Here is a 22,097-nt window from a genome sequence, read left to right on the forward strand (position 1 = left end):
ATGATTGGAGTTGCCCCAATATTGTGGTCTACCTTAATTATTTATGACTTTTCTTTACGGATTTCATGCCATGAAATTAGTTTTTGTACATAAAACTATAATTTAAATTTTTGATCCTACAATTTTAAATCAGACAAGGGGGCAGTTTGAAAATGGGTGTTGCATGGCTGATATGGAAATTTCGATTTGAATTGTTGAAATTTCGATTTCGTACGCAACGGAAATTGTGTCACGTTCGACATGTCACGTAACGACATTTTTTTTGTTTCAAAAAGCTTACTGTACATTTTTTGCGCTTTTATGAGTATGGTATTTATGTTTAACTTTTTAAAGGATGCATCGCAGACTAATATATATATTAATATACTAATATATATAATATATAATATGTAAATTCTTTTTTAGTACTATCGGGATGTGGAGATAGTAAGGTTAGTGTGCCGTTCCTAGCGAAAACTAGTCTCACTTAAAATGTTATCTGTGTAGGATATTTTTGTTATTCAAGGAACTGTAAGCATCGGACATCTTTAACATATAGTTAAAATCAATAGTTAAGATCAAGCCAACATAGCACAAATTCGTCTGTCGTTTTTCCACCCACATCTAAAATTGTTACCTCAATTCTGTTAAATCTAAGAGAACAAAGAAGTTACTTTCGTAAGTCATGTAATTTTACTAGTTTACTACTATTTAAATTAAATTTAATTCGAAATTCTTAAAAGTACAAAAATTATATTCCCATAGTATAAGATTATATGACAACAAGAAAAGAAGTATACCCTTGCAGTTATAACAAATAATCAACTTTAGTAACACCATGCCAAGTTTTTAGGGATTGTTGCTTTCTTTTTTTCAGATCATTTTTTTTTAAATCTATATGTTAGAGTAGTTCGATTTTTAATAAATCGAATTCGAAATTCTTAAAAATATAAAAAATGATATTCCCAATATTATAAGATAATATGACAAAAACACCAAAGCTTTAATTTGTTTTATTATTTTCCCACCAATTTTCCGATAGGTCCTATGGCAGCTATATGACTTTGATAAAATTAAAATCGAAATTGGGCACTAATTCCTATGGGAGCTATAAGATATAGTTGTCCGATCCGACTGGTTCCGACTTATATACTACCTGCAAAAGAAAGAAGACTTTTGGGAAAGTTTCAGCTCGATAGCTTTGGAACTGAGAGCCTAGTTTGCATAGGACTGACAGACGGACGGACAGGCCGTCATGGCTAGATCATCTCATGTAGTTATGCTGATAAAAATTATATACGAGTATGTGTACTTTACGAGGTACGTTGCAAACGTCTGACTGAAAGCATATCCTCCTGTAAGGCTATACAAATAAATAGTAAAAAGTAAGAAGAAATCCGCTTGTCTTGTGATAGATGAATAGAAAAGCTAAAAAATGCACCTACAAAAGAGAAAGGTCAAGTGGTTCCCCAGTAATTGGGAACTTATAAATGTAGCCGATCGTTAAATTTTGCGGTTTTAAGCATGAATTTCATTGAATATTTTGCAAGAATTCGCTGAAACGAGATGATAACATTTTAATGAAACGGAAAACAGGTTCTCCAATTGACGTAAATTTCATCAGGCAGATGTTATGCGTATGCGTTGAGGCGGAAACCGTCCAAGCCAAAGACTTATTTTACTTAATCTTAATTGGAAATTCAAACCGAGAGGCAAGCCAGGCCAGAAGCGGTCGCAGTTGGCAGTCCGGCGGTCCGGCCGTCCGGCAGTCAGAGGGTCCGGCAGTCAGCCTTACTCCTCTATGCAAATGTCAAGAGTGGCAGAAATAGACAATGACAATTCAGAAAGGTCTCTCGCCGAACGGCAAAACACTTTGGCACACTTTAGAGTTGAAGCCACCGCCAGCGGACAAAAAGCAGAAACAACGCTCAAGTTGGTGGCAGTTCGTCACGCCTTAAGACGCCTCTCTGTCAGTTAGCAGTCGTCGGCCACGACGTATCACTCTGTGGGCCATAAATGGCTTTAATTTGGCTTTAAAATGATCAAGGTCGCTGCGGGGAAAAAATAACCGCTTTTAAATTGGAACGACCAGACGACGGCGAGGAACTACTCAGCCGTCAAAATACAACAAAATCGAAAGATGTTTCTTAAAGTTTCTCTTAGCAAAGCGAACTCGAATGTTTATTTAGAAAAATAGTACCCTCTGCTTTGCTTTGAATGAAATTCAAAATTCTTCATTATAAGGGACTTGCACTCACGTTTCTTAATAATACTTTTTAAAATAAGTTAATATTACTTTACAAACTGTAATACAAAATTTTATCAACTGTTGGCTGTTGACCTTTGCAGGAATAAGTCTTCTACTTCCTACTTATATATTAGAAAAACCGGAAAGACTTTTAATCACAAACTCAGACGGTGGGATACTTATTGTCTTTTTGTAGCAACTTTCTTAAAGGTGCTATTTATTTTCAAACGATAGGTGAGCCGGATGTCTGGCCTGACTATTAAGGGGGATAATACGGAACATACGATCAAACGATCGCATATGTAAGGAGTTCTAAGCTTACTGTTCGCAATACCACGCAACAGTATCAATCATATGCACTGTGGACGAACTGTTACCAAGTGCACTGAACAGTTAGGGTACCCCGTCTGTAGAGATTCTCAAACTCATAAATACGCAAGTGCGGGCTCGTAGGATGATCAAAATGCATTTTTGGCGACCGTGTGAGTGTGTGGGCACGCCCAGGCGGAGTGCTTGGCCTGACACACATCCAACACTCAGCGCCAAGAATGGAGGGCTAGTCCCGGGAGTTGGAAGGCAGTCGAGAGGCCCCTCACAAGTTCTGGAATCTGCCAATATGGTCGATGGGGCCATTCGCACGGTGGCCAACGGGCCCAAAGCCGGGGAGGTGCTCCAACCTCGCACACTTGGAATCCACAAAGGCGGCTCCACTTCTCACCTCGCAGGGCGAGTCGAAAGCCGCCACCATTTTGCATATAAAGAGGGATCGCGTTCGTGCCGCACTTCTCTCTGCTGCTCAACCCGATCCGGTCACGACCGGGCCCAGACTTGTGCAACACACACACAGACTCCGGCAGAAAGCGAAAAGCCGGGCTTGCCAGGTGATCAGTGATCAGCGATCAGCGACAGCGGTCTCGAGCTTTTGTGGACTCTGTTGGCACGACCGACCAGCGATCGCCGTCGGAGGCGCAGGAAAGCTCCCCGAAACCCACCACAGATCACGAAAGAGACGTCGCCGCCGCCGCCGTGTAATAAAAGAAGCAAATTTGACTTCGTCTGGGGCTTTGGTGTCAGAGGGGTTCGAGAAATTGTGCGCGGCATCGTAGCAAACAGTGTAAATGGAGCTTTGATAGCGATCGGAAGGACAACTCTGCTCTGCGCCGTCCACTCCAAACAAGTGTGTTTTACCCAAAGTGTGTTACCAAAAACAGCCAACTCTGAAACTCTGAAGCCGTGCAGCGACACATACTGATCGAGTCCCAAGTCCAGCTTAAGATGGCAAAACTGTTTGTGGTTTTTGCCGTTCTGGCTCTGGCGGCCTTTAACGAAGGTAAGGTCTCCCCGAGGCACACATCTCAGGCCTCGGCCTCAGGTAGTAGACATAAGTTTTAATTATTGAACTGCAATTTGCATTTGGCTGTCGGAAGTTGTCAAGACATCAATTAAAATCGCTCGACTGGTTCGGCCTTCAATAGCGCAAAGAGCACAAACCAGGCAGAAAAACAAAGAGGAAAATCGAAACGAAATTGAAAAGCCGTTTTCGAGACGTGAATGCGGTAACCTTGATTGGCAACGAGCGAAAAGGACGACCCAGCTGCAACTAGTTTGGGAAACAACTTTCGTTTTCTTAAGGGACCCAGAGCCCAAACGTATGCGTGCTCGGCCACCTTGAGCCGCGGAGAAACCCACTCGGGTTGACATTTGAGCGCTATGAATGCAGTTCTCTGGCCGGATCAATCCGAAAGATCCCAACAATCCGAGCCCGGGTCGGAATCGAGTTGGCTTTGACAGGCCATCGATCATGATTAAAGCCATAAGCAGCATAAACACTGGCCGCTGCGGGCTGTCAATTAACGTTATGCAAATGCGGCAACTCCCTCGACTCGGACTCGGACTCGGATTCGAGCTCGGATTCGTATTCGAAGTCCAAGTCGAGTGCGCCTGTTGCCAAGTCGCGAGATGCAAAATGTCAAAGTTAAAGCGCAGGCGCAACGAGTTTCGGAATGCTTTCAGTGCTTCGCATATTTCTGTTTCTGCGCTCGGTTCTCTGGTGACATCGTATTTCATAATGCCAAACGTGTTTTTTTTCGGCCAACACGGCACCAACCAGACCGGCCGCATGCCATGTCTATAAGCCCGGCCGAGTCCAGCCGTATCTGTGTCTTTGTAACAGGAAGTGCCGGGCCGTGGCGACATGGACCCGGCCCAACCCACATTCGCGTGGAAATTCTTCCGGTTTAGCAACTCCAGCGGCTCGCTGCCTCCACTTCCACTTCGATTTTCACTTACGCTGCACTTCCATTTCCCCTTTCCGACTCGCAGCCAGCGCCAGCGACAGCGATCCCCTGCTGAGGTTCCGGCGACAGGCCACCACCGAGGAGACCAAGAAGGAGGAGTCCTTCGAGAAGGAGCTCTGCAAGGACAAGGACGCCGGCGAGTGGTTCCGCCTGGTGGCCGGCGAGGGCGACAACTGCCGCGACGTCATCCAGTGTACCTCATCGGTAAGACAGCTTTAGATTATTTTATCATTTATTTTATGTCCGTGAACTACGTTTAAATTTGAAAAACTATTTAGCTTGCTTCAGCAAAGATATTACAGTACTACGAGAAGTGTTGGTCAAAAGCAGGCATTCATTCATATTGTCCATTCATATAATTCATATTGTCCAGGTTAAAGGCTTCCGGTTTAAGTGTTCCTTTTTATTTTCCTTGCAGGGCCTGCAAGCCATTCGCTGCCCTGCTGGTCTGTACTTCGACATCGAGAAACAGACCTGCGACTGGAAGGAGTCTGTGAAGAACTGCAAGTCCAAGAACAAGGAGCGTCGTGTTAAGCCCCTGCTGCACACGGACGAGCCTTTGTGCCAGGATGGATTCCTCGCCTGCGGCGACGGAAACTGCATTGAGCGTGGTCTCTTCTGCAACGGCGAGAAGGATTGCTCGGACGGATCCGATGAGAACACCTGTGGTGAGTACCTCACCGATATAAGTACTACATTCTGAAACAAAAGAGTTGCAACTAGAAACGCCACAAAAGAGTAAGGAGGTAGTGGATATTGTTATCATTGGTATATTTTAGTTTGATTTATGACCATCTCTAATTTACCTAAATTACAATCATTAAGCATCATTACCGCCAAGGATCAATAAAATGGAATTACCGAAAACTATTGATCAAAAATAGCAGATAATGCGGCCCAAAGTAAGCTCAATGATGACTCGCTCACCTTTTTTGGAGCACTTTTTCATTATATTTGACATTTGACAACAATAAGTCACTGTGATTCAGCACAATTTGGAGGGGGCGTCAATAGAAGTGAGCCGCCGCCAAGTGTTTTCGTAGGATTGGCTTTCCCAAAAGCCCGAGGCTGAGTGCTATTACTCCATCGGCTCAAATAAAATAAGCCTTCAAGGGGCTTATAATCGTGCGCAGGGAAAAGGCGACACTCTTTCATGCCGATTTGACAGATTTAAGCCAATGTATACAAACATATTTATCATATTATTGATCTTATAGTGCTAGATCCCATATATCATTCCTCGGACTTATCCAAATCCGATGTATCTTTGTCTGAGGCTCTGTTTATATTTGGCCGGGTGCCAAGTCGAAATTATTCAGGTATTCCAGTCGCACCTTAAAACCGGTTGACGGCATTTAAGACATAAAAACATTACCTCGGCGGAGGAGGAGTACTCCAAACTCCAAGCCCAAACTCCACTCTCGACAAGCTCTGACAACGGTACACAAGTGTCTGTTTCTTTTTGGAGGGGTCTGGGGATTCCAATGACGCCTACATGCAACGGATTCGGGTCTGCTGCACAGATCCCACGAACCGGTTTCGCAAAGCCCTTAGCTCCGCCGCAGTCCCAGTCGCAGGCCCCAACTGGAACTCCGATCTCTAATGAATATCGCCTTTTGGGTGGAAATGTCAAGTGTGAAATGAAACAAAATGTCAGACACCGTTGGTGCCAGCTCACATGCACAGCGGGAAAAATAAAGCACGTATGGGAAAATATTAAGCCATTAATTAACAACATCGTAATAGCGCTAACCTTGGACTTAATAGAAATCAAATCGAGGCAAAACAAAGTGCCGCTCCATAGGTGGTTCGATTCATGTGTAAATTAGCCTTACATAAGCGGCTTAAAGCCGCGGTCGTATTTTTACCAATTGCAGAAAGCCGCAAAAGTCGAGCCAAAAGCAGGCGAAAAATAAACGCAGTCGTAAACACAAAATAATACTAATAAAAGCAACAAAAGATCGGACGCAGCCCGCGTAAAAACCGCAGCTAATTTATAGTAATAATAATAGCAAAGGCAACTCAAGCCGTTGCTACTCCACACATATGTCTGCGATCGTAGTTCTTCGCATTTGGACGACATTTCTCGAGAGCCAACCTGGCATATAAACGCCGCCTTAACGAGCTAATCAAATGCCAAACAAATCAACCGCCTCCCCAGCAACCTCGCTTCTGAGCGATCCCAGCTGCGATTGCAAATCGCCATGGGTATCCGTAAAATGCGAGAATTTGCACTTCTGCCTGCCGCCGGCGGCGGCTTTTGAAATGCCCAGCCGAGCATAAAGCCAGACCCGAGATCGCAAACAATTGAATAACTCCAGTCCAAGTTTAGCCCACTCGCCTTTGGGCCAATGAGGAAGCTCACGTCTCCGGAGCCAAAGCAAATGGCAGGCGATCAAAGGAGCGATTAGCTGGTCATACATCGTAGTTTTCGATGGCAGCGACAATGTAACTAGGAAAGTGCGCCGAAAAGTTGGTAAATGGAGCACGGGTAGAGGGATTTCCTTGGGCAACGGCCATAAAGGTGTCATAAGAGTATCGAAAGTCGGGACAATATTGCCTCTGATGTCTGTTGTGAAATGTATTATGTTTTTGGCAACGGTCTGCCAGAATATAATATAATATACCACACTAAAAGATTATTGCAAGTCCAAATGATTGACAAGATACCATGAATAGCACAATATCTTGACACCAAAGTTTTAATTTATTTATAAATGTGTTTATTATTTTAATTTGATAACAAAACATGTATATTATTATGCCCAATTTAAAGAAGATTGTTATGCCACTCCTTTATAAATATTTATTGTTTTCCAAGAAAGACTTCCAAGAACTCAATTAAATCACTGAGTTAACTGATTTAAATTAGTGATTCTCACTTGGCCTTATTGATTCTCGGAAATCCAGCCAAATCCAAGCCAATATTCAGCAACCAAAATTCCCCACAATTATTTATCGAACACCCTCAGTTGGCCTGACTTGTCTTTCGACCATAATCCATCTCTATCTTCGCAACATCCTCTTCAGTAATGATGAGCCAGCTTACGTACACTCGGGTATCCCACACCAATCTCCGCAAAATAAATAAAATAAACAAAAGCACAGCCCTAAAGACTCAATAGTGCCAGGGCATCTGGTGAGCAGTGAATTCCGAATGCCGAACCGGTCCGGGATGACATAACTCCCGACTTCGACGACACATTATTGGCAAATGGGCACAAGCGGGGAAAGAAAGCGGAGCCACCGCACAAAAAGGTCAGCAAAGAGACAAGCCGGCAAAATAAAAAAGAGCGAGCAAATGCTTTGGCCTTTGCATGCCGCACGACGGCTGCCATTTCACTGTGGCCAAAAGCAAATGCCAAATGAGACAGCGGCCAAAACAATTACTGCGAATTCCTCCGGAAACTTTCGCAGGTGATCCGTTTGGCCAGCACCAGCCGGCAAGTGCAAGGCTTACCAATCGAGCTGGCCCACAGCGCTCATCATTTGCATTTGGCCGACTGTCGAATGGCCCACACGTGGGTGGCGTGGGCTCCGCTTGGGCAGGGCGCGGCTAATGAGCAACGCTCCCTCCATTTCAAAGCAGCCTCGCTTGATTAACAACACTTGGAGTTGCTCAAAACAAACCCAAGAAAATCCAAATAATAATGAAGAAAAATATATAAAAACCGACTCGAGGATTGTGTAGACATTTTCCATTCACTTTGCGTTTCGGTTTTCCCACCTCTCTTGATTGCTTTTCCAGACCGCGTCGGTTCATTGAACTAACCCCTTCGCCTTCCTCTGTACAGTTGGCTAATTGCTTGAATTTTATATGAAAAGTTGAGTGAACTTTTGCTGCCAAGTGAGCGCGCGCAGAATACAAATTGTCAATAGCAAATCAGCTAAAGAAAACTCGGGGATCATCGATTGGGGGATTGTTGATTGATTATTGGGAAAATGCCATCTTCAGTTCGGGGCAGGGGAGATGCTTAAGATGCTTCGCATAAATTCATTTATTAGGTATGGGTTCCCCGTCTTTAAAAAAAACTCTTCTATCGAAAAACACACTTCATTTGATCAACCTTAATCAGAACCATCCCGAAATCTCCTAACCCCAACCCCAACCTCTATGATCTCTTCAGATATCGACAACGACCCCAACCGCGCCCCGCCCTGCGACCCCGCCGTGTGCGTCCTGCCCGACTGCTTCTGCTCGGAGGACGGCACCTCGATCCCCGGCGACCTGCCCGCCAAGGACGTGCCCATGATGATCACCATCACCTTCGACGACGCCATCAACAACAACAACATCGAGCTGTACAAGGAAATCTTCAAGAACCGCAAGAACCCCAACGGCTGCGACATCAAGGCCACCTACTTCGTGTCCCACAAGTACACCAACTACTCGGCGGTGCAGGAGACGTCCCGAAAGGGCCACGAGATCGCCGTGCACTCGATCACGCACAACGACGAGGAGCGCTTCTGGTCGAACGCCACGGTGGACGACTGGGCCAAGGAGATGGCCGGCATGAGGATCATTACGGAGAAGTTCGCCAACATCACGGACAACTCGGTGGTGGGTGTGCGCGCCCCCTACCTGCGGGTGGGCGGCAACAACCAGTTCACCATGATGGAGGAGCAGGCCTTCCTGTACGACTCCACCATCACGGCGCCGCTGTCGAACCCGCCGCTATGGCCCTACACCATGTACTTCCGGATGCCCCACCGCTGCCACGGCAACCTGCAGAGCTGCCCCACCCGGTCGCACGCCGTCTGGGAGATGGTGATGAACGAGCTGGACCGCCGCGAGGACCCCGCCAACGATGAGTACCTGCCCGGCTGCGCCATGGTGGACTCCTGCTCGAACATCCTGACCGGCGACCAGTTCTACAACTTCCTGAACCACAACTTCGACCGCCACTACGACCAGAACCGCGCTCCCCTGGGCCTGTACTTCCACGCCGCCTGGCTGAAGAACAACCCCGAGTTCCTCGACGCCTTCCTCTACTGGATCGACGAGATCCTGGCCAACCACAACGACGTGTACTTCGTGACCATGACCCAGGTGATCCAGTGGATGCAGAACCCGCGCACCATCAGCGAGGTCAAGAACTTCGAGCCCTGGAGGGAGAAGTGCGTGGTCGAGGGCAAGCCCGCCTGCTGGGTGCCCAACACCTGCAAGCTCACCTCCAAGGAGGTTCCCGGGGAGACCATCAACCTGCAGACCTGCGTCCGGTGCCCCAACAACTACCCATGGGTCAGCGATCCCACTGGCGATGGTTTCTTCTAAGTCAGCGGTCTTAGCCTCCACCCACCCGAGCCCAAGCCCAAACACAAGCCCTCTCTTAGGCCCAACTGGAGCCCACTCCTCACACCAAACCCTAAGCTCTAACCCAACACACCCACTCGAGCGATTATCGACTACTGAGTTTCCTGCAAGACTTTACGAGTGTACTCTTTTTGACTGACTTCGAGGAGCGAGTCTTTGCTGTGTTACGGTTACGTTAGATCAAGCTGAAATTCGACAGAAAACCAACAAAAGATATTCAAAACTGCAAGCCACAACATCCGAACTTGTGTTTACACTCTTTTTTGTAGTTTTACGTTAATTTGTATGTGTATATTTAAATAAAAACAAAAAATAAAACGAAAATCGAAAAAACCACTAAAATCAAGAAAACAACTGCTGGATTTCTCAATGCCGCTTCCTTTGTTCCCCGCAGCCGACGAGTGAGTATTATACTAATGTCTAGCTAGCAACAGAAATATGATTTCCAAGAAGCCCGAGCAAACAACCCGCGGCCCAATTTGTATGCCATCTACCCACTGACTTACTAACCAGTTTCGGAATTATCCGACGGGGAAAAAAGACACGAATTTGAATAACAATAACGCGTTTTCGGTGCTCGGTTTCGATTTCATCTGGAGTCCCCATGTGCATTTCATATGTAAATTTCGCCTATGCCGAGACTGGTTTTACTGGGTCGCTTCGCACAGCCAATGCCCAACACCTTCGCCGATCGCCCGCGCTGTCGATCCGGTCTAGAATTAGATATATTAGTCTATATTATACGGACATAAAGTATGGACGGCTGCGAGATTTGCTAATTCGTATGCGCACAAATCAATGCAGAGGGCGATTCCGATACTGACTTGGCCGGAGATGGCCAAACGGGTTCTTGGGCTGGGCTCTGCCTTGGATCGGGGCGATGCGACTCCTATTCAGATTCGATGTGGTGCGGCCCGACTGGCCCGCGGCGCTTTGCGCTTTGCGCAACACCGAACAAATCGAAAAGCTGCTAATTAATTTCAAGCATTGCAAATTTCGGCTGGAAATACCAGGCACATATGAATACATATAATATTTATATGCCTTACACATTTTGCAGACCAAATAAATAAATGCGGATCGGTTGTATGTATCTTTCGGTGCGACTGCGCCGCATAAATAAGTTTTATCACCAATCAAGGTAAGCGGCTCTCCGAGGCGCAAAAGTGGCCCAAAAAACGAGTTCCCTGCGCTCAGGTGTGTGCGATTGTAACCTGAGCAAACTTTTACTTTTGCCAGCCGAGGTAAGTGAACTAGTTGCAAAGTGGGCGATTTGCATAAATTGCACACGAGGCGACAACGCGCAGGCAGGCAGGTAGGCTGGTCCGCACAGTGGGCCACGGCGCATGGAGCGCGTTCTTTTATAGGTATTTGCTGGAGGTCTCACGTTCAAAAACAGATGTGGTATAAGATATATTTAATTTCACCTATTTGGTAACAGGTCTCACAATCGAAAGCAGTTATGTGAGACCTTTATTTAACGTATCAATTAATACTTGCTATCAAAATTGGTGATTGTCTTGCTTAGTCAGATTCTTTTACTTTTCATATGTGATGTATGATTCATATGAGAATTCATTAAATTGTGTTACTTAGGTGGGATTTATTTATGGGGTAGAAGAGGATATTTTCTAAAGAAGTAACGTTTTTTCGTCGCAAATCTGCGGCTTTATTCGATGCTTTCTGAAGAATTATTTGTTTTCGTTATTATCCGCTGGGTCTTCTAAAGTCTCCTAAGGTTGACTATTTATTCAAAAGATAAGCTTATTACAGTCTCAGCATTTAAACAGTCCTATTTTTGATTTATCTAACCTACATCTGTTTAAGTTTTTCTTATTCTTTAATTAAACAAATGCTTTAGATAACTTAATGCTTGATTAATGGCATTGCTTTTGTTTGGTATTCAGAAAGTTATGATAATTTTCTCTAAAATTAGAATATAACTTGACGGCTCGCTTTCTTTCTTTCTTGTCGAATAATATTGCATTCAGAATTGATCAATTATAAAATATGCAGAAAATGAAATTACTTAGCTAATCCTGTTTGCAAGAACATCAAGTTCATAAGCACAATTAAATATAGAGTAACGTGCTTGTCGAGCCGGTTTCATTCAGAATAAAAAGGAGGGCTATCATTTTTATCGAAGCGTTGGCATATTCTCTGCATAATTATAGAGAGGGTTGTTTAAATATTGATTTGTAGCTAACATTTGCTTGGCATATGCTCTTACAAAGTGTGAGCGACTGAGCCCACTGTTCGACAAGTTGACGCCACCGCTAGCCAGGTCGTATACTTGATTCTCGAAAACGCTTCCTTGTTCTGGGGCTTGCTTTTCGATCCGTTGGAACATGTAAGAGATTGCCAACCGGCGGGGTGACGTCAATGCGGCATCGCTTCCAGGTGTGTGGTGGGGCTGAGAGGTTGGCTTCGCTGCAGCTGGCAGGTGATCAGCAGAAGACATCGCGGATTTTGACAGGCCATTTGTGAAAAGTTCGAGGCGCCGACGGCGTGGCAATCAATAATTGCATAATGACGAAGATGGCAAGCGCCAACAGCTAAAAAGCAGATCGCAGCTGATGAGTTTTCAAATGGAAGTGGAAATGGAAATTGAAAGTCAAGTCAAACACTGCACAGATCGGATTCAATGTGCCCCATGCTGAAGACGACCAAAAAGAAAGTCCGTTGCTGGCTGCAGGCCTTCGGTGCTCCCGGCTCGCCATAAATTAAGCGCTCCCCCGACCGATCGGAGCTGAAGATATAGCCGGCGGAGGCGGTCCGGGGCAAGGGCGGGCGGGTTATGCAACGCAGCCCGTGCTTTGGTGTTTTTTATGGTTATGCATTTCTCCTACAGTCACAGGCTCATCTTCCACTTCGACTCCGGTTTATTGGCTTGGCCACCATTTCCTTCATTAACAATTCCGCTTCGCGGCCTTAAACAAAACCAATTTCTCTTTTCCCCCAAAACAACCTCTTTCTCTAGTTTATTACTTTTCAATATTCTGCTTTCCAAGAACCCCTTCATTTGCTTCGAAATGGCATTCCGATCGCCGAAGCTGTAATTACACTTACCATTTGTTTTCTTTTATCGATCATGATTGATTGCTTTATAGGGTTATACACTGTATACATTATTACTATACAAGAGCAGATGGTTCTTTGATGGATTTGTATATGCATTCGCTTATTTAAAATTCAGTGTGATTAATTACTATATTTAATTTGATGAGATTTATCAATACCAAATCCACCGGAACATCCGAATATATTTTTAAGTAACCCCAATATTCTCGGAAAAAAAGACAACAGTACGAATTAAACAAAAGCAACCCATAGATAATTAACTGAGATGTTGATAAATATCGCGCAGTATGCAGGAGATATTATTATATCTGTAAGATAACATTGATGGGTCAAGATTCCTAAGTTTTAGAGAGTCTTAAAGTTGTTATTTCCTCTTTCTGCAGCAATCGTTTTCCAGCTTTTTATTTGTGCATTTAATACTTTATTAACAGCGCAATATATTATGTAAATGAATCAGAATTAAAGATGTTCAAATTACAATAAAACTAAATTTGGTTATCTCCATTTGTGAGTCGAGAGCGCCGCCAGGTGGCTTCTTTAAAACGCTTGACTTTTCATTTCGTATGCAAAATAATTCGCTTTATTGGTCGAAGGACTATGGAAAAGCCCATGGGCGTTGCTGATTTGGCTTAGCTTTTGGCGCTGGGCTCTTTTCAAGTCAAAAGTGTGTCACTCACTCTGAAAACTCGAATCGACGACCTTTCCAGCGCCACCGACAGCTGCGCAAAAAGGTTAAAGCGCTTACAAATTTAAATCAAATCAAAGGCAATAACAATCGCATCGGCGGCTGCGGTGGCTGCGCCAACAACTACCGATCGACAAAATCGAGGGCAACTAAATTATGTAAATCCGTAAAACCCATGGAAAAAAGATGATAAAATAAAACGATTTTCACTCTTCATCTGCTCACCGCTTTGGGGTGCCATCATATCATCAACATTTTCACTCTAATTGAAAAACCAGTTTTAACAGTTGGTTAAACGGCAAGAAGAAGACGAGAAGTAATAATAATAATCGCAGTTTTGTTGGCTTTCGGTGAGATGCGGTTGAGGGATTATATCACCAGCGCAGCGCTGATATTAATTGTAACTAAGAAAATGCTGCAATCGGCATTTCGCGCACAGGAAGGTGAACCGCTTTTTGCGGCATCTTCGTGCCAACGGGCAGCCTTCACCGCCGGCACTCCAGCTGGACCCAAATTGGCCCACGGCAATTAAGGTATAATTGTGGTCCGAGGCGATTCCGAGAATTTTCCACTGCACGGGGGCGCACCCGCTGCATAACACTCATACGCCATGCTGGCCTTTCTGCATTCTCACTTGACGTATGTTCTCTTTTGCGACAGGCAGAACTCGTTTTCAAGTTCAGGAAATAACTATGCTGTGCTGTATGGACAATGTACTGGCAATTCTCGAATAAATTGCATTAACACGCCACCACTCGCTTCCTTCTAGATCGCACTCGAATAAAACCTAATTGACACTGCTCCGGGGTCTCGTCTGTCCGTTGGCCGATTGTCGCTCAAGTGATCTGCGGCCAAGTGAAGCAGAAAATGCCTTCGGGCCAGATTTGATACTCATGATCAGTTGATCTCTCCAGAGTTTAATAAATATTAATAAATTTAATGAAGCTATTTTAGGACTATAAGCTTCTAACAGATCCATAACAAATATCTTAATAATACAATTATTTTCTCACATTAAGTTAGGACCCATAAGGAATCTCTTTAACTACAATTTGTTCTCTCATAAGGGTTAAGGGCAATGTAAAGGTTGTTTTATGAAATTTGTATGTATTATAAATATTGTGCTAATCATAGTCCTCATAGTACTCAGGGAAAACACAGTGCTAAAACAAGTACAAACAGTCTTGATAAGGCACAATTTTAAGAACGTTCATGCTCAAAACGTTCTCAAATCGAGCACATTTTAGATGAATGCCTGAAAACAGAAATAAATCCCAACAGTTTATTCTAAAGTCGTAAGTAAACTTAAAATATAAATATTATGTATTGTATACAGATATATACATATCTCATTTATTTGAAGCGAAATATCCAATACCTCTTTCTCCTACTTGCATATAATTAAATTCCAGTTTAATTACATAATATTTGTACATTGATTTAAGTATTATTCGTCCTTAAATAATGCCTGCAACTTTCTTACTATATTATTAAACCGTTCTCGTTTTTAGACCAAATATAACTAGATTAAAGAATTATTCATACTTAATTGAAGACCGAAAGGTTCTTAAGCCTAGTATTTTCGGTCTTGAAAATACGTACTTCAAAGCAGTATTTTCCATGCTTGGCGAAGTTTTGCTACCAAAAATGCTTGATTCGAGCACGAAATACTGTTTTTTTTTTGAGTGTAAGTATAAAATTGACATTTTAAAAACTTTAAGTAAGTTAACTTAAGGTACACTATGTACTTTAGATATTGAAACCAGTTTCTCAAATGTTAGTAATAATTGTTATTGTTGTTGTTCCTCAACAACATCACTTCTTCGATGCTCTATTTATTGGTATTTTCTGGCAGACATTGGTATCTTCGGTATCTTGGTATCCTCCGTTAAAGATTCCTGAGGTCGGTGTGTGTCCACCGCTCACATGAGTGTCCGCCAGTTGTCCCCAGCAACTTCATATCCGCAAGCATGCTCCGTTTTGTTGCTGTTTCTTTTTGCTCGCACTCTCGGGCTTGGAGCCGCTTTGGATGGCTTATTGAATAACAGGCAGCAGTCTGTCGGCCAGCCAACTGCCGTATGTGGCCCTTAAAGCCTTGTTGTTGCTGCGCCTGCATCTCCTCCATCTGCTTTACATAACAGCTATTGGGAGTGCAAAAAATGAAGTAAAAAGAAAACACAGAGGGCATAACAAAACAGTTATCAACGGCATCATCGGCTGGGCATTAATTAAAAAACTCATGATCTTCGGCAGGGAGTGCAGTCAAATTTAACCGCTGTGACTCAGCGACACTCGAAATAAGTCCCTCTTTTGCTGGAACACTCGAGTCGCCTGAGGTTTAATAACCTTTTAGTGTCTTAGCCACGTTAACAAGAATTTTATGCGACAGCTGCGATCGGCATACCAATAATCGCTGCAGAGGCTCTGGGAAGCTTCCAGGCCCGACCGAACGAACCCTCTTAGTATGCATCAAGAGGCCTCGCCCCCGGCCAATTGGGATTCTCGGCCCGTTCGGGTGAAAATAAAAATCCACTAGACAATAAACGTGCAGAAGAAAACATTTTGGGAAGAGAAGAAAACAAATAAAAAACAGTTACGAAATCGAGATTTCTTATAATAGATCGATAGAACCGAGATAGGGCGAAGCCGCAGATGTCAAACAAAAGGCTCGGAAATTCAGGGTCAGTGGCAGAAAGAGATTGATGGCCAATCGGATTTGATTTATGTCTAAGCGGATGACTAACTAGCGGAGTAAACACGCCCAAGGGGTGCAGTCGCAGACAAAAACAGAAACAGAAATCGAAAAAAGTCGAATCAAATCCCCCGCACAATCGGTCGTAAACACGGGCCGATCCCGCCACCACCTGCGCCTACAAATGCTAATTAACCTTTCTTCACACATCGAAGAAACGAAGAGGCGCCCGCGTACCTTGGCATTTCCGAATGGGATCCACAAGGCGCGAAGTCGGCCGGGCTTCCCCACGAAAGCTCTTGCGCAGGCGCAGCGCCGTGGTGGACTGCCCGGAACCCACCACGGCGCCGAGCCAGACAAGACACCACGGCTTGATAAATAGAACCCGTTGCTGGTGGCCAACACCTAGTGTAAGCGTGGCTGTGTATTGGAAGAGTGCCTCCGTCCACTCCTTCCATTCGATCCAAGCATTCCCACTCAGAGTCTGGGCAAAGTCAGTAGCGTTTCCAAAGTTTCTTAGTACTACCTTCTGCCCGCCTGAGATCCATGTGATTTGTGTTGCTAACCTTTCGAATTCGTCCGCAGAGAGCTCTGGAAGCAATCATGGCGCGTTGGTGGCCGATTTTGAGCGTTGTGTGCCTCTGCATGGCAGTGGGTGAGTACTGCACCTGGTTGCACCTAGTACTTAGTTCGTAGCTCGTAGCATCTAGTACCTAGCCCCTAGAGTTAGGCGTTGACCTTTGGCGGTGGAAACTCCGCCACTGTTCGCAAGGCTGCCGAAGAAAAACAAATAAAAACAAAGCACTTGGCCGTTGGCCAAGGCAAATAAACTTGAAAAGTCCTACGATGTGGGCTGAGTTGGCCAAGTCATTAGCGGCATGCAATCGATCAAGCTTACCCTCCAGTCAATGACGTAAGAGGGGCGGAAAAGGACACTGATCTGTGGCACGAGGACGAAACCGAAGCTGGCCTTAAGGCGAAATTAGCACTGCCATCGGTTCCGCCTTGTTATTATTTTTTGGCTCGCCGTCGCTGTTTATGCAATATCATTTTAATGTTAAGCCGAAAACGGGTTTCCAATAGCCAGCGGTTAGCCAATGCACAAACCCGTTTGGGCAGACACCTTACATGACGAACCGATATTGGAGACGCGGTTCGCTGCGATCCGCTCCACCAGCATTCCCGGGTGGCCAGAAAGCCGTATCCGCACGAATGTGAATCTGCGCCTTAAGCAGCTTCCACCGCTTTCGTTTGCCCTTTCGATTTCAGCCGAGCGAGATGAAGACAAACTGTTACGGGCAAAAACGAGAGTGGTTTTGGTCGGCTAGAAGTTGTACTCGTCTTTCCACACCAGCGGCCAAACCGGTTGAAAGTCGTTGTGCTGGGAGTAAGCTAACGGTTATCCCGCGAGGTGCGGCCCATTATAATGGCCTCAGCCACCGACTAGCTTCTAGAACGGCCGAGACTAGTGGCACCCATAAAGATACCAACGAGAAGTCTAAAATTTGGACAACTAAAGTGTTGCCAAAGAAACATTGCAATCAAAATAAAATCGAAGCCGATCATGCGATGATTGGGAGTGGTTACACAACATCTAATTTGTTATTTTTCACTATTAGGAAGTCTATTCTAAGCACGATTTTAACTTTAAAAATGACTTTAAGATAAGTCTCTATTATCTATGGTAGTGTCTCCGGTCATTGCAAACCTAGTTCTGTTTCCTACCTCCATCTCTTTAACACAATATTTATATTTCTCTTCCTATAACCCGAAATAATTAAATATTTAATTTTAAAAGAATTTGTAAATAAAACGTTCCATAATTTTGAAAGCAATATATTTATAGCCAGATAATATGTAAACATTTTTAATCAACCAGATGCTTTATATGTAAAAAATTCATTTGAGCCCGACAGAAATCTGGACCCATCACGGAGATACCAAAAAAAACGTGATTATATAGATTGATAACGAACCCGAAATTATGAAGGGTATACTGCATTATTTACTTTTTCGCCAACATTAGTACAGATTTCCTAGATAACAAACACAGACAAGTTGCATTGATTTCCAGAGACCGAATACACTACCCTACATAAACTAAGCTCATCTCAGGAATCAAGTGATTTATCAAATCGAACGTAAGCTCTTGATCCCAAGGAGTACATCGTCGGCACTAAAATATCCTAACGCACCAAAGATAGAACTAGAAATATGTTGGTATTGGCTAGAAACTAAACAAGCGTGGTCATATGTCTTGGTTGATCCCCGTCGATCTCGTTCTAAACCCACCTCCTTCCCTCCCGCAGCACATGGCCAGGACAAACTGGAGGGCGTTGACGTCGAGGAGGTGTGCGCCGACCGTCCCGCGGACGAGTACTTCCGCCTGGAGACCGACGGCGACTGCCGCGAGGTGTACAGGTAAGCCGAACCCCGGGCCACGGCCGCTTGTCCGATCGTCCAGTTGAGAAAGCTGACAGCCCCCACACGAAAGCCCAACAGCTACAAACGTATTCTTGCACCTTCTTGTATCGGTATCGAAAGGTGCGACAGTGCCGGCGAAGATGGCACTTGGCGTTTGGCGCCGATTCGCTGCGCCGGCGGCCTGGCATTCGATGTTCTGCGCCAACTTTGCGATTGGAAGTCGAATGTGAAGTCTTGCGATGTGCTCGAGAGTAAGTGACGCCACCCAGTTCAATCCGCTGGGACGCCTCCGGTTCAAGATACTTCCCCCGAGTCGCGATCCTATGCCTACTATCCATCCCCTCTATCTCTGTGCCTGTCTATCTGTCTGTCTCTCACCCCCTGTGTGTGTTCCTCTCTGTGTGTGTCACTAAAACCGGAGACCGGAAACCGGGAAACCGGGAAACCGGCAGTCCCGAACCGAATCGATCGAGTCATGTTGCATAATCCCGAGTCCCCCGAATCGGAGCCAAAGTTCTCTTAGCTAGCATCGCCAATACGAAATCAGAACATGAACTTTATTTTGTAGATGTACCAAGTCGGGTTTGAAAGAAATTCAGTGTCCTTCGGGGCTGGCCTTCGACGTGATCAAGCAGACCTGCGACTGGAAGGCCAAGGTGACCAATTGCGACGAGAAAGAGAGTAAGTGTGACGACCACAAACCAGCCAGACAAACCAGTCGGCCAACAGGCAACCAACACCTGTACATACAGTAGCCAGCAATGTTAGACTTCCGGAACTTTGGTAGATCCAAGAAAGAAACAAACCCTAACCCAGCTCGAGACTAACCCCACCTGTCTAACCCATCACACTCATGTAAATACTTCTCATTTCGAAATTTAGACATTTGTTGTCACTAACCCGGCTTTGACCCCCGCCAAAGAATCCCATCTAATTACGTGTTACCCCGCAGAGCCGCGCAAGGCGAAGCCCATCCTGAAGACGGATGAGCCCATCTGCCCCGAGGGCAAGCTGTCCTGCGGCGACGGCGAGTGCCTGGATAAGGAGCTCTTCTGCAACGGCAAGTCCGACTGCAAGGACGAGTCCGACGAGAACGCCTGCTGTAAGTTTTCCCTGCTATTCTGTTTGGCGTTATCTTTCAAATTATATACAGAAAATAAGAAAATATTTGATATATATTGACGGTAAATTTGTTTAGTATCATTATCCTGCCTTTAAAATTTACTAAATCGAAAAGGTTAGTAAAAGTACTCTGGATGTGACAGAAATCTTACAAACTCTTCGAAATGGAAGTCAAATTGTTGCGATCTTGCAAAATTTATAGATACTAAATTTCATGAGAATGATCGTCATATATTAAAAATTTTTTCTCTGTGTAATGTTATCAAACTAATGAGTGTACTCTTTGAAGAGAGCGAAAAGAGCCACATAGAGGAACCGTCTGCGCTGTTAAAAAATATGTAGCCTACATTTGAGGGCACCTTTTTGAAAACATTTAAATAGTTCGTTTTGCAAGGTTCACTAGATGAATATTTTCAATGAGAATTATTCCGAATTAAATAAATTTATTTCACGCAATACTGTGTAGTATGTAGTTTTTTTTTAAGCAAATTTAAAGACCTCACCCCATAAACTTCAATCCACCAGAAAGACTAATACCCGAGTTTTTCCCCATCCCCAGCTGTCGATGAGGACCCCAACCGGGCCCCCGAGTGCGACCCCACACAGTGCGCCCTGCCCGACTGCTTCTGCTCGGCGGACGGAACCCGCATCCCCGGCGGCATCGAGCCCCAGCAGGTGCCCCAGATGATCACCATCACCTTCAACGGCGCCGTCAACGTGGACAACATCGACCTGTACGAGGACATCTTCAACGGCCAGCGCCAGAACCCCAACGGCTGCTCCATCAAGGGCACCTTCTTCGTGTCCCACAAGTACACCAACTACTCTGCGGTGCAGGACCTGCACCGGCGCGGCCACGAGATCTCCGTGTTCTCGCTGACGCACAAGGACGACCCCAACTACTGGACCGGCGGCAGCTACGATGACTGGCTGGCGGAGATGGCCGGCTCCCGTCTGATTGTGGAGCGCTTCGCCAACATCACGGACGGATCCATCATCGGCATGCGGGCGCCCTACCTGCGCGTGGGCGGCAACAAGCAGTTCGAGATGATGGCCGACCAGTTCTTCGTGTACGACGCGTCCATCACCGCCTCCCTGGGCCGCGTGCCCATCTGGCCCTACACCCTGTACTTCCGGATGCCGCACAAGTGTAACGGCAACGCCCACAACTGCCCCTCTAGGAGCCACCCCGTGTGGGAGATGGTGATGAACGAGCTGGACCGGCGCGACGACCCCACCTTCGACGAGTCCCTGCCCGGTTGCCACATGGTCGACTCCTGCTCCAACGTGGCCAGCGGCGACCAGTTCGCCCGCCTGCTGCGCCACAACTTCAACCGCCACTACAACAGCAACAGGGCTCCCCTGGGCCTGCACTTCCACGCCTCGTGGCTGAAGTCAAAGAAGGAGTACCGCGACGAGCTGATCAAGTTCATCGAGGAGATGCTGGGCCGCAACGACGTGTTCTTCGTGACCAACCTGCAGGTGATCCAGTGGATGCAGAACCCCACCGAACTGAACTCGCTGCGCGACTTCCAGGAGTGGAAGGAGAAGTGCGACGTCAAGGGCCAGCCCTACTGCTCGCTGCCCAACGCGTGTCCGCTGACCACCCGGGAGCTGCCCGGCGAGACCCTCCGGCTGTTCACCTGCATGGAGTGCCCCAACAACTACCCCTGGATCCTCGATCCCACCGGCGACGGCTTCTCCGTCTAGGGTCTACTCTTCCACCTTCCCAAACAGGAGAACAACTCACAGTAGTTCCACCGAGAGTCTGATAAACTAAACACTGAAAGCCCTAAAAACTGTTCAAGCGGGAATATGTTGAACCGTCCGCAGAAATACTCAATTTGTTGCCTCTTGCTTCCTGTGTGATCCCAAACCAGTTTCCTTCCGCTATTATTTATGTGATTTCCATCTTCCGACTCCCACCTCCAACTGTCCTCCACCTTCTGCCTAAACCTGTACTGTTCATCTTCCCTGTATCTATCTCTCCACCTGTCCCTCTTCTGTTGATTTTAAAAGTGATTTGTTTTAATTTACTTCGCTGCTTCTTTGACCCGCTCAAAGACTTTTCACAAACCAACAAACCAAGCGCCAAAAATCGCAGCAGCAAAAATATCTTCGTAATTGTATAAGTATTTTTTATAAGAAAAATATAAAAAATATATAAAAAATTCAATGCAATGGTGCTTTAATTGGGCAGGCGCCAAGGGGAATAAAGTCAATGGGATAGATGCCAGTCACGAATAATTAAAAAG

The 22,097-nt window shown here is 45.4% G+C and overlaps 2 protein-coding genes across 5 annotated transcripts; both read left to right on the top strand.

Moving 5' to 3' along the window:
- Window positions 1–3,028: 3,028 nt before the first annotated feature.
- Window positions 3,029–10,180, top strand: LOC108030873 (chitin deacetylase 1). Its single transcript, XM_017104028.3, has 4 exons — window positions 3,029–3,557; window positions 4,550–4,728; window positions 4,943–5,192; window positions 8,652–10,180. Exons 1-4 carry the CDS (start codon window positions 3,503–3,505, stop codon window positions 9,797–9,799), a joined length of 1,632 nt encoding a protein of 543 aa, XP_016959517.1. The 5' UTR covers window positions 3,029–3,502; the 3' UTR covers window positions 9,800–10,180.
- Window positions 10,181–16,709: 6,529 nt separating this feature from the next.
- On the top strand, window positions 16,710–22,018 carry LOC108030853 (chitin deacetylase 1). Of its 4 annotated transcripts, none has more exons than XM_017103992.3 (6): window positions 16,710–16,789; window positions 16,882–16,951; window positions 18,606–18,717; window positions 18,841–18,971; window positions 19,673–19,822; window positions 20,402–22,018. In XM_017103992.3, the coding sequence occupies exons 2-6, from the start codon at window positions 16,900–16,902 to the stop codon at window positions 21,550–21,552; spliced, it is 1,596 nt and encodes a 531-aa protein (XP_016959481.1). In that variant the 5' UTR covers window positions 16,710–16,789; window positions 16,882–16,899; the 3' UTR covers window positions 21,553–22,018. The 4 variants fall into 4 exon arrangements, with proteins under 4 accessions (XP_016959481.1, XP_016959482.1, XP_016959484.1 ...); XM_017103993.3 differs by lacking the exon at window positions 18,841–18,971 and adding an exon at window positions 19,289–19,401; XM_017103995.3 differs by lacking the exon at window positions 16,710–16,789 and adding an exon at window positions 18,176–18,247 and having other exon boundaries at window positions 16,885–16,951.
- Window positions 22,019–22,097: the final 79 nt, after the last annotated feature.

Source organism: Drosophila biarmipes, chromosome 3L (assembly GCF_025231255.1).
Source record: "Drosophila biarmipes strain raj3 chromosome 3L, RU_DBia_V1.1, whole genome shotgun sequence".
Taxonomy (NCBI): domain Eukaryota; kingdom Metazoa; phylum Arthropoda; class Insecta; order Diptera; family Drosophilidae; genus Drosophila; species Drosophila biarmipes.